This window comes from Penicillium vulpinum (genome assembly GCF_028829585.1).
Source record: "Penicillium vulpinum strain IBT 29486 chromosome Unknown utg000003l_segment0_segment0, whole genome shotgun sequence".
Taxonomy (NCBI): domain Eukaryota; kingdom Fungi; phylum Ascomycota; class Eurotiomycetes; order Eurotiales; family Aspergillaceae; genus Penicillium; species Penicillium vulpinum.
This window is the reverse complement of record NW_026643243.1, coordinates 7,395,156-7,409,412: the sequence shown is the minus strand read 5'-3', so window position 1 is coordinate 7,409,412 and position 14,257 is coordinate 7,395,156. Positions and strand designations below refer to the sequence as shown.

Below are 14,257 nucleotides of genomic sequence, written 5' to 3'. Positions count from 1 at the left end.
TCAAATTAAATAACAATCAAACAGGGATAATTGTTTTATCTGTCAGCCCTTTCTGTAGAAAATAGGACTAAAACACTGGATTTCATTTTATATGAGTCCACTTTTGCCCGTATAGCACCCGGAAAAAATGTCAACCAACCATAATACGTATTATGCAGATGATTCTAGACAAATGAAATATTGGAAGGAGAGTGTCATTGAGGCCAATCTCATCTAGTTCTAGGCACATGGATAATATAGAGGAGAGCAATGCATTTCCTTTCATACTGACGTAAGTTTGTAATTTGCCATTTGCCATTTCTGCGGCTATGTATAACTGCCGATGTGCTCTTTGGCTTCTGCTTCTTCTACATAAAAGCAGAGCGTCCTTTTGTCTGATTTAGTCCCTGACTCATTGTCCGTTCTTTGTTGCCATTGAAGATACATAAAGTTCCAGCCGTCGTAACAGGATGGGCTCAATCACAGACACAAAACGAAACCTCATAATCGTCTCAAATCGCCTTCCATTGTCTGTGAAACGGGTAGATGGTGCCTTTGAATCATCTCTTTCGAGCGGTGGCCTCGTCACTTCCCTATCTGGGCTGACAAAGTCCACTGAGTTTCAATGGTTTGGCTGGCCAGGAATTGAAGTTAAGGACCCAAAGGATCAAGAGGACGTGGAAAAAAGCTTGAAAGAACATAGCGCCACTCCAATATTCCTCGATAGTTCGTTGGCCCATGAGCACTATAACGGGTTCTCAAGTAAGCTTTGTGCCCTAACAACACGATCCACGCTGACTGCCAGACCGTATTCTCTGGCCCATTCTCCATTATCAATCTGGTGTAGTGTTCGACGAAACTCCATGGCAAGCATATAGGCGGGTAAACGAGTTATTCGCAGACGCGATTGCCAGCACAGCGAAGAGTGGAACCTTGATCTGGGTCCATGATTATCATCTCATGCTTTTGCCTGAGCTTCTCCGCGACCGACTCAAACAGCAAGGCAAATCCTGTGCCATTGGCTTCTCCCTCCACACGCCCTTTCCTGCAGGAGACTTTTGGAGAAATCTTCCTGTGAGAAAGCATCTCATCGAGGGTATGCTGTCCAGTGACTTGATCGGGTTCCACACGGACGAGTATAAGCAGAATTTCATCGACACCTGTGCTAGCCTCCTGTGAGCATTAGCCCTAATTACCCTTCCCAGAAGTATAAGAAGTATCAACCAACACCACCACAGTAACGTACGCACCGAAATTCCCAATCAAATCCAGTATAAAAACCGGCTCGTCTGCATAAACAAGTTCATTGTCGGCATCGACCCACAAAAGTTCACAGACACATTGCAAAAGCCTGATGTCCAACAGCGTATTCGGAGCTTGAAAGAACACTACAAGGGCGTCAAGGTAATTGTTGGCGTCGACCGACTGGACCACATCAAAGGCCTCACGCAGAAACTCAAGGGCTTCGACGCTTTCCTCGATGATCATCCAGAGTTGCAAAACAAGGTTGTTCTCATTCAAGTCGCCGTCCCAAGCCGCGAAGACGTAAAGGAATATCAGGATCTCGAAACGGAACTGTGTACTATTGCTGGAAAGATCAACGGGAAGCATGGTAAGACCTCATCGCAAGTATTGGGAATATAGAGTATAATACTAACCAACCAGCCACCCCCGAGGGCACTCCGCTGCTGTATATGCATCGCTCCGTTCCGTTCAATGAATTGACTGCATTGTATTCGGTAGCCGATGTTTGCCTCCTCACGTCCACCCGAGATGGAATGAATCTCGTAGCCTTCGAGTATGTGGCCTGCCAGCAAGATCGCCATGGTGTCCTCGTTCTCTCTGAATTTGCTGGCGCAGCTTCCTTCATGACGGATGGTAGTATTCCGTTCCATCCTGCAAACAAGACGGAAATGTCCGAGGCAATCTTCAATGCGCTGAATCTGGATCCGGCCGAACGAAAGGCCAAGTATGAGTATCTCCAAGGCTTTGTTAATACCAACACAAGGTTCGAATGGCTTTCCTGCTTTCGTATTGTTAGTTGCTGACATTGGCAGTGCAAAATGGGGTGAGACCTTCATCGAGAAATTATCACAGCGTTGTAGGCGACCCGGGGACTCATGCTGATCATTGAAGATTGCTGAGCGTGATGTATATCGATATACAATCCCCACAGATGCTTTTTGACTGTCAATAGCAATGCTCTCGCAGTTACCATAGGAAATGAATCGCCGTCTTGTTTTGCCCACGGGTAATGAGTGTTAGCGACTTGGTTGAGCGTTGGCTTACTAGCTTGAGTCCGTATTTTCTTGACTTAGTCGTCGAGAATTAATTTGCTGAGTCGCCAACAGTCGTCTTGTGCAGTCATCTGTCGTCTTTTGAACTCATCCTGTACCATTCGCAATGTCTACTGTCTTTGAGTAGGGGATTGGAATTACCATTTACTCTTTCAATGACCGCCCGCCCGCGAAGGCGGTAGCGCCAAAGCTGTTGATCCATATCTTTCAAGGTCCGAATACTACTGGACGGGTAGTATGTAGATCTCCCGAGATACCTTTTTACTCAGGAAATGTAGCCAACTGTATTTCACGCACCACGTCGATATTGGATGTGATTTTTTTTGTACAAATCTAGATACCTACAGTAGCTCTAAGCTCACAATATCTAATGCTCAAATCTCCATTGAAGCGATCAGGGCCATGCCTGTCACATCACAGAACCGAATAAATACCAAAAAATGTACATGTATGCACAGGTGGATCTATTCTCCGACCCCAGATTTCATCGAGCCAATCAGCGTCCGACTTGCCCTCTGCATCAATTGTTCTCCGCCAATCAGCGTCGAGGATCATGGATCTAGTACCTACCTACCTGGGTATATAAATCCTTCGATTTGATTTGATCTGTCTTCCTTTTCTTTCTTTCTAGACATCCCCTCTGGTTGAATTTGAATCCAGGACCCTCATACTTCTACTCTTCTCAATTGCATCCTTGCTAAGTCTTGGCCTCGTTTAACCCAATACACATTTATAATTTCTCGCTTGCCCCATTGCAGGCTTGATTTGATCGTCTACCTTGGTGAGTCTCGGTTCGTTTATACTTATAACACGTCTTTACGTGGTGCGTTTATGGCCTTGCTGCCTCGGCGACCACGATCTACTTCGCTTAGTCGTCATCACTTTGCTTAGTCGTCGCGCAGTTGAATTAAATTTTTTTTTCTTTTGACTTCCAATCGTCTTTCCTTTTGTCTTCCCCATGGTGAGTTTATCTACTTTCACTTCATCCATCCCCTTCGCTACGAGAATTTCTCGTTGCCCCTGTTGGTATATACTTCCATCTGTTTCATGTCCCCTCCTATCCTCTTGGTTCAATGATGATGATATATGATGACACATTCATTATTCCCCTTTACTTGAGTTGCCATAGGAGTCCTTTTGCTGATGTCTCATTTGACTAGTGCCCAGACGTCTACTTGCTGTGGCTCATCCTCATCTACTATCTCCAAGGTAAAGTATATCTTCCCCCTCAGCCTCATCCTCCTTGCCATGACTACTACTTATACACATATGGGCTTCATCTTCTTTCGGTGTGGCAATGATGAGACTCAAATCTATTTTCTGTGCTCTGAGGGCTGATGCAAAAACACCGAGTCTGAGCCACCGTTTGAAACCCATTGCCTTTACAAAATCATCAACTTGATATACCTTGTGCTCATTTTGAAGTTTCATCTGCTAATGAAATAACCTCTCTCTAGACTCTCCTTTTATCGCAATGGGCTGCTATTTCCGAGGTAAAGTGTATGTTCCCCTGCAGCCTTATCCTCCTTGCTACAATGGGTTTCACATTATTTCGATATGGCAATGATGATACTTAAATCTCTTTTCTGTGTTCCGAGGGCCGATGCAAAAACACTGAGCAAATCTCTTTTCTGTGCTCCGAGAGCCGATGCAAGTACACTCAGCCAATTTCTTTTCTGTGCTCCGAGGGCTGATGCAAAAACACTGAGTCTGAGCCACCATTTGAAGCCTATTGCTTTCTTTACAAAATCATCAACTTGATGTACATTGTGCTCATTTTGAAGTTTCATCTGCTAATGAGATGATCTCTCTCTAGACTCTCTTTTTATCGCAATGGGCTACCATTTCCGAGGTAAAGTGTGCGTTCCCCTGCAGCCTTGTCCTCCTTGCTACAACGGGTTTTATATTCTTTCGATGGGGCAATGATGACACTCAAATTTCTCTTCTGTGCTCTGAGGCCTGATGCAAAAACACTGAGTCTGAGCCACCTTTTGAAACCTATTGTCGTCTTTACAAAATCATCATTGACCTGTCTGCTTGATATAAGTTGCGCTTGTTTTGAAGTTTCATTCGCTAAGAAAATCAGTTTTCTCTAGTCTTCCTATGTCATTCTGAGCTGTCACAATTGCAATAATGACGGCCAGTACCTGCTCTCCCTCCAAAACGTTTGATCCCCCGTTTGACCCCCTTTGCCCTCTTGGCAAAGCCGCCGCTTTAATACTCATGTTCGGAATGCATCCTCACCTCTGAAAATGGTATAGGCCAATGGAATTGTAAGTCCATTTCTGCATTCCATGGCTCTCCATTCGGCCCTCCATTCGGCGATGATGATACGGGTTATACCTGGGTTTCAGCTCTCGTAGGGTGTAGTATCTGTTCTTTGTGGGTCGTTGGTGAAAAAAAAAGAGTCCCGAAGAAGACAAACCCTACCCTCTCTCTGAGCCTCCACTTGATTGCAATCTTTCTGCTGGATCCCTCTATTTCTATTGGATTATGGTTTGCTGATATTATTACATTTTATAGCTTGGTCTCCCTTACCCCCTGGGCTTCTGATATGATTCATTGTTTGAATCCCCTTCGGTTTCTCGGTGGTTCTTGGCATATACAGTGGAAATCGTAAGTCTATTTCTGCGTTCTATGGCTTCCCATTCGGCCCTCCATTCGGCGATGATGATACGGGTTATACCTGAGCTTCGGTCCTCGTGCGGTGTAGTATCTGTTCTTCTCAGCCTTTTGTGGGTTGTTGGGAAAAAAACGGAGTCCTGAAGAAAACAAAGCTTACCTTATATCTGAGCCTACACTTGACTGCAGCCTTTCTATTTGAAGCCTTATTTGCACATTACATTTTGCTAATGCTATTATTCCTTTCTATCCTAGTCCCGTTGGCCTTCCTATCCGCCCCTGGGCTTTTTATATGATTCATTGTTTGAATGCCTCTTCCGTCTCGCCAGAAATACTATCTTTATACTCCTACCCGACATACTCATTTCGAGAATGGCCCTTGCTGGTGGAATTTTGAGTAAGTCTAATTCCAAATTTCATAGCTCCTGTCTCTGCGATGATGATACGGGTTATGCCTGAACTTCGGCTCTGATTTATGTAGTACATGTTCTTGTGGGTTGTTGGGAAAAAAACAGAGCCCTGAAGAAAGCAAACCTGACCCTATATCTGAGCCTACATTTGGTGGCAATCTTTCTATTCAAACCCTCCATTTTTTATTGCTGGATTACATTTTGCTAATGGCATTATCCCTTTCTAGCTCACCCACTCTTCCCTCTCCCTGGGCTTTCAGTTTGGCAATATTCGGAACGGCCATACCCGAGCCTCGACTCTTGTGTACTATCCATTGTGGTCGGAAAGAAAAAGAAAGTCCCGAAGAACACACACCCATATGAGCCTATGTTCAAAGCCCCTACTTGATTTCACCATTTCTAAGGTTCTCATGCCCAGTCTTTGGATTTTGTTCTTACAATCCATTGCCCTTCGGTGCTCCTTTGCATTTTGACCAAGTGAGTTGTTGTTACCCTGTTGTTACCCTGTTGTTACCCTGTTGCTATAATTTGCTATTTGGGCAACTTTCTTCGTATCCTTTATTACCTATTGGTAATTTTCTTGATGCCATGATGATAAAGAGAGCTATCTGAAAATCGTTGATTACCAAACTACACTTGTCTGAGGCACTTGCTGAGCACTTCGCCTTCGTGGATTCTTTCTTGAGACTAAGGACCTTCGTTAATTCCCAAGTTTAGCATTCCGACATTTTTCGACCTTTTTGACATCGGTGATTTGCTTGATGCCAATGATGACCAAAGAGAGCTACTGTACATCTCTGATGACAAAACTACACTTGTCTGAGGCACCTTTTAAGCACTTTGCCTTGATGGATTCGCCTTCCTATGGATTCCTTTTTTCATCTTGCGAGCCTTCGCCGATTCCCAAGTTTGCCATTCTGACATTGTTCGATCTTTTCCCGGTCAGTTATTTGCTTGGTGCCAATGATGACCGAAGAGAGCTACTGTACATCTCTGATATCAAAACTACAAGCACCTTGCGGTTGTCTATCTCACTTAACAGTACCACTCTTCTGCTTGAGGAACCATTTACTAATTTCTACAGTGAAGCTTTAAGTATGCTGTCAATTTTTCTGGCAATCCGAGACCCCCAAAAGCAATTTGCGCGGTGCCAATGATGAATTTAAGAGAGTACTGCACATCTTTGATGACCAAGATACCCTTGTCTGAGGCACCTTTTGAGCATTCTGCCTTTGTCTCTGCAATTTACCAGTCTATTCCATTTGCTGCCTTTTCCAGTTGAATCTTTCTCGAGCTGTCGACTTCCCTACAAAACTAATATCTCCGACGACATTTTGCTTGGTGGCGATGATGAAGGTTTCAAACCCTGATGTTGAAATTCATTGAAGAAAAAACAATAATCTGAGCCACTGTTTCAGCATTGATGTTGTGTTCTTGGTTTTGATTTCACGAGCTCAATACTACTGATGAGTTCGGAAATTCTGTCTTGTGTGACAGGCTTGTTTCCTATTTCCCATTCTTCCACATTGATTTACTTGATGCCAATGATGGATAATGAGCGAAACCTTGAGCTGAAAGCCCGCTTAGGCATGATTGGAACAGACACTCTGAGGCAATATTCAAGCAATTCTTCCTTGTCCCTTCTGCCTTGTTCCTTCTGCCATTGTTTGGGAATTCCTTGCTAAATTCCTTTTTCTTTTTTTCTTAAATAAAAACGATTCCCCACGTTCAATTTTACCAGAATTAAATAGAGTATATGTATATAAATCGTATACATTTGATTCAAATGATATGCAGTACATAAAAACCCCAAAGTACAAAAATATCACGTTTGACCGGCTTGCCCCCACAAGATCATCCCATGGATCCATGACCCCTCTACGGCAGATCATTTGGGCCAAATTCGACAACCTTGAAATGCATTTCTGTCACGCAGAAAATGAGCAATCGCCACTAACGGAACTAAGCGATACTAGATATGTAATTATGGTCGCACTAAATTTAGGCTTATGTACTTGGTTTGGTAGGCATTCATACACTATACGTATACTTTAAATCTATAGGTCCCTGATACGAGTTTTACCAAAGCGTATTCAAGTAAGTTACTAGGAAAAAGGGGGCTTAACTAAATTCCCCGATGAAGTTTGCTCTTTGCGGAAGGAATCTCGTGCTTTTAAATAGCAGTTTGAGTCTATGAGAGGGGCTGAGGATCGGCCATCGGGGAGAGGGAAGACTAAAAGCAAATGTGGATACGTTTTGAGCCGAGGCAGTTGCCCAAAACCATCCTCATAATGAGGCAAATTCAACTCCATCATTGTGGAAGATAATGTGGGAATCAATTTCCTAGAGCTCTTGCTATTCAAAATTGAAAGATTTTATCAACTGAAGTAGGTTGATGTGTGGCATAATCCTTTTGTAGATCTTGTACCGCGGAGTTTCCAGTGCGAGTGTTATGCAGGTACAACGCACTGCGGAGTTCTGAGATACCACTGGATCCGCAATGCCCCGAAAAAAACGTCAGATACCTAGAGATAAATGTTTGAAGCATCATTGTCAACTCAATGGAGTTATCCATGCTCCGCGGAGGAACTCCACAAAACTCCATTATAGGTGATGTTTGATAGATTTCCCAGAATATCTCATAGCGAAGAAAATGCGTACGAAGCGTCTGAATCAACCATAGTCTAGGAACTGTCAACTATCTATAAAACATATAAGCAAAGAGAGCTCAAAACTTCCATCGGATCATTCGAGCTTTGTACTCGCGCATTGTTACCCGACGCTGAAACATTCAAGATGACTTACCTCAAAGGTCTCGCAGACCAAGTCCAGCTTCAGGCATCCAAGTTAACCAGACTTTTAGCTGAAGTAAATCTACCATCTCCTTCCTTTGCCCCCGATGCTCCTCCAGCGCCACTCCACGGAAAAGAATTTGAGAAGGTCCAAGCAGCTTGCATGTCCCTAATTGAGTCTGCGAATGCAATCCGAGATCTGGCTCTTAGGCCGGGAGACTGCATCGCTATATCTTAAGATGGGGTATGCTTCTATATGACCGACGGAACAACCTTCTGCTAGAGTGACATTTGCAATTGTTGACAATTGACGACAATGATATGTATACTGTAGATGAAGACGTTGGACATAAAAGTTATAATGAATGGATAATTCAAAGAAGATAGTGTTGATAGATCATTTCGGGGTCAAAGGGCTGCATTTCCGGACTCATTCCTTCTCAAGTGCTTTACTTGAGTATTTAAACTGAGATCTGCGACCTCCATTTGACAGCATTATAAAGAGGCAAAATATTGACACAAATCTTAAATTTTCAGCTATGTAAGCCAAGAAACATTCTAGTTCATCAGTTTAACATTGGAATGGCCCAAACATGATATGAAACAGCTAAGAATGGACGTCTCGGATATTGAAGAACCTTCTTAAAAGTAATATCTCTCAACGGTAATCTATTATACTGGCACAACAATCTTAGTACCACTGACACCCGCCTTGAGCTTGTCCAATGCTGCGTGGATTCCTCCAAGGCCACCACCCTCAATCTGGATGTTGGGGCTGGGAATTACTTTGCCGAACTCCAGGCCAGGCTTCAGCCATCCATTGAAAACTTCGTTAATGTGCTTGCTTCTCGCGACCTCGTCCATAGATAGGAAGTTGAAAGTAATCTGCGTGTTGTCGAGTGTAGGGTGACCTTCTGGGAGAAGGGGGGAATGTGCGACCTTAGCAGGTGCATCTCCCTTAGTCTCCTTCAGAATATCCAATGTTGGCTGCAAAGCTCCATCGACAACACAGTGCGCAGTATTCAGCTTAACACCATCCCTTTTTACGGCACTGACAATCTGAGCGACGATATCGCTTGCCCTATAATCGAAAACCGCATCGGCTCCAATCTTTTTAACGAGGTCATGGTGCTTAGGACTAGCCGTGGCGTATACAGTAAAGCCGAGTGTCTTAGCTGATTGAACGGCAAAGGTACCCACACTACTCGATGCGCCCCAGATTAGGACTGCCTGTTTGTCTGCGGGGGTGTACTTCGTGTCTAGCGGAATGCCGATCGTAGTCCATGCAGTTAAGGCAGTGAGGACGGCCAAAGGGAATACTGCGCCTTCCTCGAAGGAGAGACTCTCGGGAAGTGGGATAACAGCTTCGGACTGGGCCAAAGTGTATTGCTGGAAGGAACCGTGATCGGGAGAGCCGTTCTGGTAGAATGATGATGCAAAGGCAATGACTCGACTTCCTGGTCTAAGGGCTGTCGTGATATTCGAGCCTAGCTTAGTGACGATGCCAGCAGTGTCGGATCCGATGATAGCGGGGTAAATAGGCACAGGAGGCATGCCATAGTCACGCTGGAAATGATCGCAGGGGTTTAAGGCAACGGCCTTGACTTCGATGAGAATATCATTCGGGCCGGGCTCGGGAGTGGGACGCTTGCCAAGTGACAAGGGACCGCCTTGCTGGGGGAGAATGGCAGCTTCGTGTTGTCCGGCCATGGTGGATGTGCGACGAATTGAGGTGGAAATTGCTGTCGTGGGATTTTTTCTACTGAAAATACGGGTTGTCCTGAGCATGTAGGAGGTTTGAATGATAGAAGATAGAGTTTTGATGTAGATGCCCGGTATGAGAAGCGGGTTTATATTTTAGAACTTGATTGTAACGTACCTGCATATGAAGTCAAGCTTTTACAATAAATCCGATATATCCCTAAAGCCCGATTCTAAACCGTTCTTATTTGTCCCTGCTCGTATAGTATTTGATATGACCTAAGTGGTGGCCAGGACTGTCGAATCGGAGTGGTAAACGGCGCGATCGGCTCCTGATCTTTCGGCGTTACAAGCTTCATTTTATTAAATCCGAAGTCTGCGGCACGATCCGTTGAAGATTAAGTCAGTTGGGGGTTAGCGTCCGTGGCCCAGAGACCGTGCCCTCCCAGAACAAGAATCCACATCGGGTCAGGTTCCGCGGACCAGGCTCGGAGGTTTACAATTCCCTCTGTACGGGAGTTCTACACTTTCGAAAAGACTCACACATGTTACACAAGAAAATCGGACATTGAACTGCCGTCTCTGATGTTGCTTCGTGGGGTAAGAGCTGCTGGTGTCATCCTTATGCCCTATCTTGAGTGTTCAATAATGCAAATGTGAAAAGGCACAATTTAAGTGCTATATAGGCTGCCATAGTATTCAACATAGAAATATACTGTACTATAACGTGACTAGTTAAATGGTGTGCCTAGCCTGGAATACAGTGCATGAAGTAGATAGAGAGACGATTCTGATCGGACAAAATATCTCAAGTACCACAATTTTCAAACCTAGATCGTTACGAAGATGTGTACATCACAAAGGGGCTCAATAAATTACTCAGCTACTGTGTCTCAAAGTCTCTCAAATTTATAGAAACACTCAGTGCGAAAGACGCATATATTTAAATCTATATGTATTAGATCACGTACACCGCTTCAAAAGTTCTCTTTCCTCTTCTTCCAGAACCCTAATTTGGAGTAGTGATTAGCTTCCAAGCAGGCCTCTCGAGCCTTCACGGTAGCTGGCCGTGATCTCTGAATTCTTTCCTCCTCGTAGATGCTCACAACCTCCCGTAAATCAATTTCATTGCTGCTACTGGGTGCTAAGTGTGCGAGCAATTTAGCCACATCAACCACTCCATGGTTAGCATTCTCCCCGCGAACTATTATATCTCTCAGTCAGTCATTTGAATCGAAAGAATATGAAGGTTTTGGTTAGTTTCCATTCACTTGCAAGACGTCATCAGATGAGCTGCATCGCCAACCGTGGTGATCCTTTCGTCGGTCGGACGCCGGTTCGTGCCATTTGGCATCCACTCTTGGACGGCGATTACATGGACAATACTATCATCTGGCATACCTTGGATCAAGAAATACGCGGGATTCGCCCAGTGCTAAGCTAGGTTGGTGCATCTGATGGTTCTTTTTCGTCTAGATAGCCCGATTCATAGGGCCAGCTTATGGTTAACTGGACCCCTGCTTTGCCCTCCTTTGATCCCAAAGATGGGATGTCAAGAAAGGCGAACATGAAATAGCCATTCTGCACTGGATCGCCGGCATGGAAGAGGCGTAGATCAATTTTCAAACAAGCCTCACGATCCTTGAGAGGGTAATCCGAACGGCAATTGAGCATGCGCACTGGCAGCTGAGGTTTAGATGCACGAAACGCTTGGGCTGAAAGCCCGGGCATGATCGAAAATGACACCACTCTGAGGCAATATTCAACCAGTTCTTGTTCGTTCTGCCTTGTTCCTTCTGCCATTGCTTCAAATATTGGGAATTCCTTGCTAAATTACTTCATTTTTCTTTTTTTTTCTAAAAAAGTTCTAAAAAAAAACAATTACCCACGTTCAATTTGACCATCATGAAATAGAGTATATATATACAAATCGTATACATTTGATTAAAATGATATGCAGTACATACAAACCTTTTCCTCCCAAAATCTCATTGACCGGCTAAATTGCCCCCGCAAGATCATCCCATGGATCCAGCACGCCTCTCCCCGGCCTTATCACGACATTCCTGGCAAATGAGGGTGGAAATCCCTTATCATTGGCCCCCAACCTTGGAACATTCAGTGCTTTTGTGAAGAAAAAAAATTAACGTTTTCTCTCTTTTAACTGATTTCATTGTTATTCTCAATATGACAGACAAAACAGATTCCACCGTGACATACAGGGGACCTGTTCAGGATGCTACAAAAAAGCCTCCGATCGGAGATACCCCAATCGGATGAAGAGATTGCGAGAGATCCTATGTCTGCGCCATTGAAACGGCAGCTCAAATCTAGGCATTTACAGATGATCGCCATTGGAGGTGAGTTTACGGTCGCATTGTTTTGCGCCGTTGCTGACCAAAATACTTTCAGGCATTATCGGCCCTGGTTTGTTGGTGAGCTCGGGCAAAGCACTGCACGAGGGTGGACCCGCAGGGGCTTTGATTAGTTTCTCACTGGTCGGCATTATCGTCTTCTTTGTCATGTAAGCCATTTTGTTTTAGGGTTTCAAGAATGATTCTAACAATTATAGGCAATCGCTGGGTGAGATGGCCACAGTGCTCCCTGTCACTGGATCATTCACCGAGTATGCAGAGCGATTTATTGATGACTCTCTTGCATTTGCGCTGGGATGGGCGTATTGGTACTTATGGGTGACTGTACGGCATACTTGAATTTCGAATACTATGATCTCTTGCTAACTCGGAACTCTAGGTTCTCGCAAATGAATACAACGCGATATCCCTAGTTATCGGGTACTGGACAGATGCTGTACCCCAATGGGGCTGGATCTTGATCTTCTGGGCAATGTTCCTTACTCTGTCAAATTTGGGGATTTTGGCCTACGGCGAGATGGAATTCTGGCTATCTCTGTAAGTTCCCGCATACCTGGATTTGAAACTTCAAATTGGCTAATAAACCGCAGTATCAAGGTGTTGGCGTTGATTGTCTATTTCATTCTCGCAATTATCATCAGCGCAGGTGGCATTGGACCACGCGCTATTGGGTTTACCCATTGGCATAACCCCGGGGCGTTTGCAGATTCAATCAATGGTGTTGCGAAAACTTTTGTCGTTGCAGGAACATTGTATGCTGGAACTGAGATGTATGTTCTACAATATCAAAGGTGGTGAGAAATGGCGAAAGCTGACAGTCAAATTAGGGTTGGCATCACCGCTGGAGAATCGGCGAATCCTGAAAAAGCAGTACCCAAGGCTATCAGGCAGGTCTTCTGGCGCATCCTCATTTTCTACGTTGGTAAGTACATATTGAAACAGAAGACCAAAGCATTACTGAACCATATCCAGGTACCATATTCTTTATTGGAATGCTCATCCCATGGAATGACGAGAGATTGTTGAGCACTAGCTCCAAGACAGCCAGCTCTCCCTTGACAATCTCGCTACAGGATGCCGGGATCATCCCAGCCGCCCACCTCATTAATGCTCTCATCGTTATCAGTGTCATTTCCGCAGGAAACAGCTCGCTTTATGTAGCATCTAGAACGCTACTTTTCATGTCCCGCAACGGGAAAGCCCCCAAATTCATTGGCCGGACAAATCGTCTCGGAGTTCCATGGGTAGGCTTGGTAGTAACCAACGTTTTCGCATGCATTGTATTTTTGGAGCAGTCCGCTAGTGCTGGGAGGGTTTACTCGGCATTGATCACCCTTTCAGGGGGTAAGTTTCCGTTTCCGGTCTCTTTCCAGAAACACCAATGTTCCATGCTAACAAAGTCCAGTTGCTACATTTATTGTCTGGTCAGTAATCGGAGTTGCGCATATTCGATTCCGGAAAGCCCTGGTCGCCCAAGGCGAGGACCCATCAAAGCTCCCATTCCGGGCTCTCTTCTACCCGTGGGGTACCTACATCTCGCTGGCAGCAAATGTGTTCCTCATCTTCTTCCAGGGGTACACTTGCTTCCTCAACCCCTTTAGCTCGACTGACTTTGTGATTAACTATATCCTGCTCCCTGTGTTTGTGCTGCTTGTGATTGGGTACAAGTTCTGGAACAAAACCCGTGTCGTCCGACTGGAGGATATAGACATCTGGACTGGGAGAAGGGAGCAAGTCGAGTCGGAAGAGCCCGAATCACCCGAGAAGGCTTCTAAGTGGTGGTCTCGCATTTATTCCATTGTTATAGGATAGATCAATTGCCTTCCACCTTATATCACGCGCATCCATGCACAATCTGAAGCTACCTGTCGGTTATATGCAGCCATCTGAAGTATCAACAGCCTAGCATGTGACACAATTTGAGTTAATATACCATGTAAAGAGAAACTGCCGAATATGGTCTCGTGCGACTGCCAACAGATAACCAAGAAACAAAACATGCAATCTAGTCGACACGCAGCGGGCCAGATATGATAGTTTGAGAGATCAGCACGGAGACCGTCGGAGCGCGGGGACACATG

At 44.8% G+C, this 14,257-nt stretch overlaps 6 protein-coding genes across 6 annotated transcripts; 3 read left to right on the top strand and 3 right to left on the bottom strand.

Moving 5' to 3' along the window:
- Positions 1-449: 449 nt before the first annotated feature.
- N7479_007849 (trehalose-6-phosphate synthase) lies at positions 450-2,106 on the top strand (the record flags this gene model as incomplete). The annotated part of the gene is made up of 5 exons (XM_057255543.1): positions 450-741; positions 785-1,154; positions 1,218-1,591; positions 1,645-1,987; positions 2,037-2,106. 5 exons carry the CDS (start codon positions 450-452, stop codon positions 2,104-2,106), a joined length of 1,449 nt encoding a protein of 482 aa, XP_057109405.1.
- A 5,998-nt stretch (positions 2,107-8,104) lies between these two features.
- On the top strand, positions 8,105-8,338 carry N7479_007848 (uncharacterized protein; the record flags this gene model as incomplete). The annotated part of the gene is made up of 1 exon (XM_057255542.1): positions 8,105-8,338. The coding sequence occupies one exon, from the start codon at positions 8,105-8,107 to the stop codon at positions 8,336-8,338; it is 234 nt and encodes a 77-aa protein (XP_057109404.1).
- Positions 8,339-8,772: 434 nt separating this feature from the next.
- On the bottom strand, positions 8,773-9,810 carry N7479_007847 (zinc-binding alcohol dehydrogenase family protein; the record flags this gene model as incomplete). The annotated part of the gene is made up of 1 exon (XM_057255541.1): positions 8,773-9,810. The coding sequence occupies one exon, from the start codon at positions 9,808-9,810 to the stop codon at positions 8,773-8,775; it is 1,038 nt and encodes a 345-aa protein (XP_057109403.1).
- Positions 9,811-10,778: 968 nt separating this feature from the next.
- N7479_007846 (uncharacterized protein) lies at positions 10,779-11,200 on the bottom strand (the record flags this gene model as incomplete). Its single annotated transcript, XM_057255540.1, has 2 exons — positions 10,779-10,938; positions 11,073-11,200. The coding sequence occupies 2 exons, from the start codon at positions 11,198-11,200 to the stop codon at positions 10,779-10,781; spliced, it is 288 nt and encodes a 95-aa protein (XP_057109402.1).
- A 41-nt stretch (positions 11,201-11,241) lies between these two features.
- On the bottom strand, positions 11,242-11,532 carry N7479_007845 (uncharacterized protein; the record flags this gene model as incomplete). The annotated part of the gene is made up of 1 exon (XM_057255539.1): positions 11,242-11,532. One exon carries the CDS (start codon positions 11,530-11,532, stop codon positions 11,242-11,244), a length of 291 nt encoding a protein of 96 aa, XP_057109401.1.
- Positions 11,533-12,037: 505 nt separating this feature from the next.
- N7479_007844 (amino acid permease) lies at positions 12,038-13,988 on the top strand (the record flags this gene model as incomplete). Its single annotated transcript, XM_057255538.1, has 8 exons — positions 12,038-12,161; positions 12,214-12,325; positions 12,374-12,500; positions 12,556-12,713; positions 12,767-12,946; positions 13,004-13,098; positions 13,149-13,520; positions 13,582-13,988. The coding sequence occupies 8 exons, from the start codon at positions 12,038-12,040 to the stop codon at positions 13,986-13,988; spliced, it is 1,575 nt and encodes a 524-aa protein (XP_057109400.1).
- Positions 13,989-14,257: the final 269 nt, after the last annotated feature.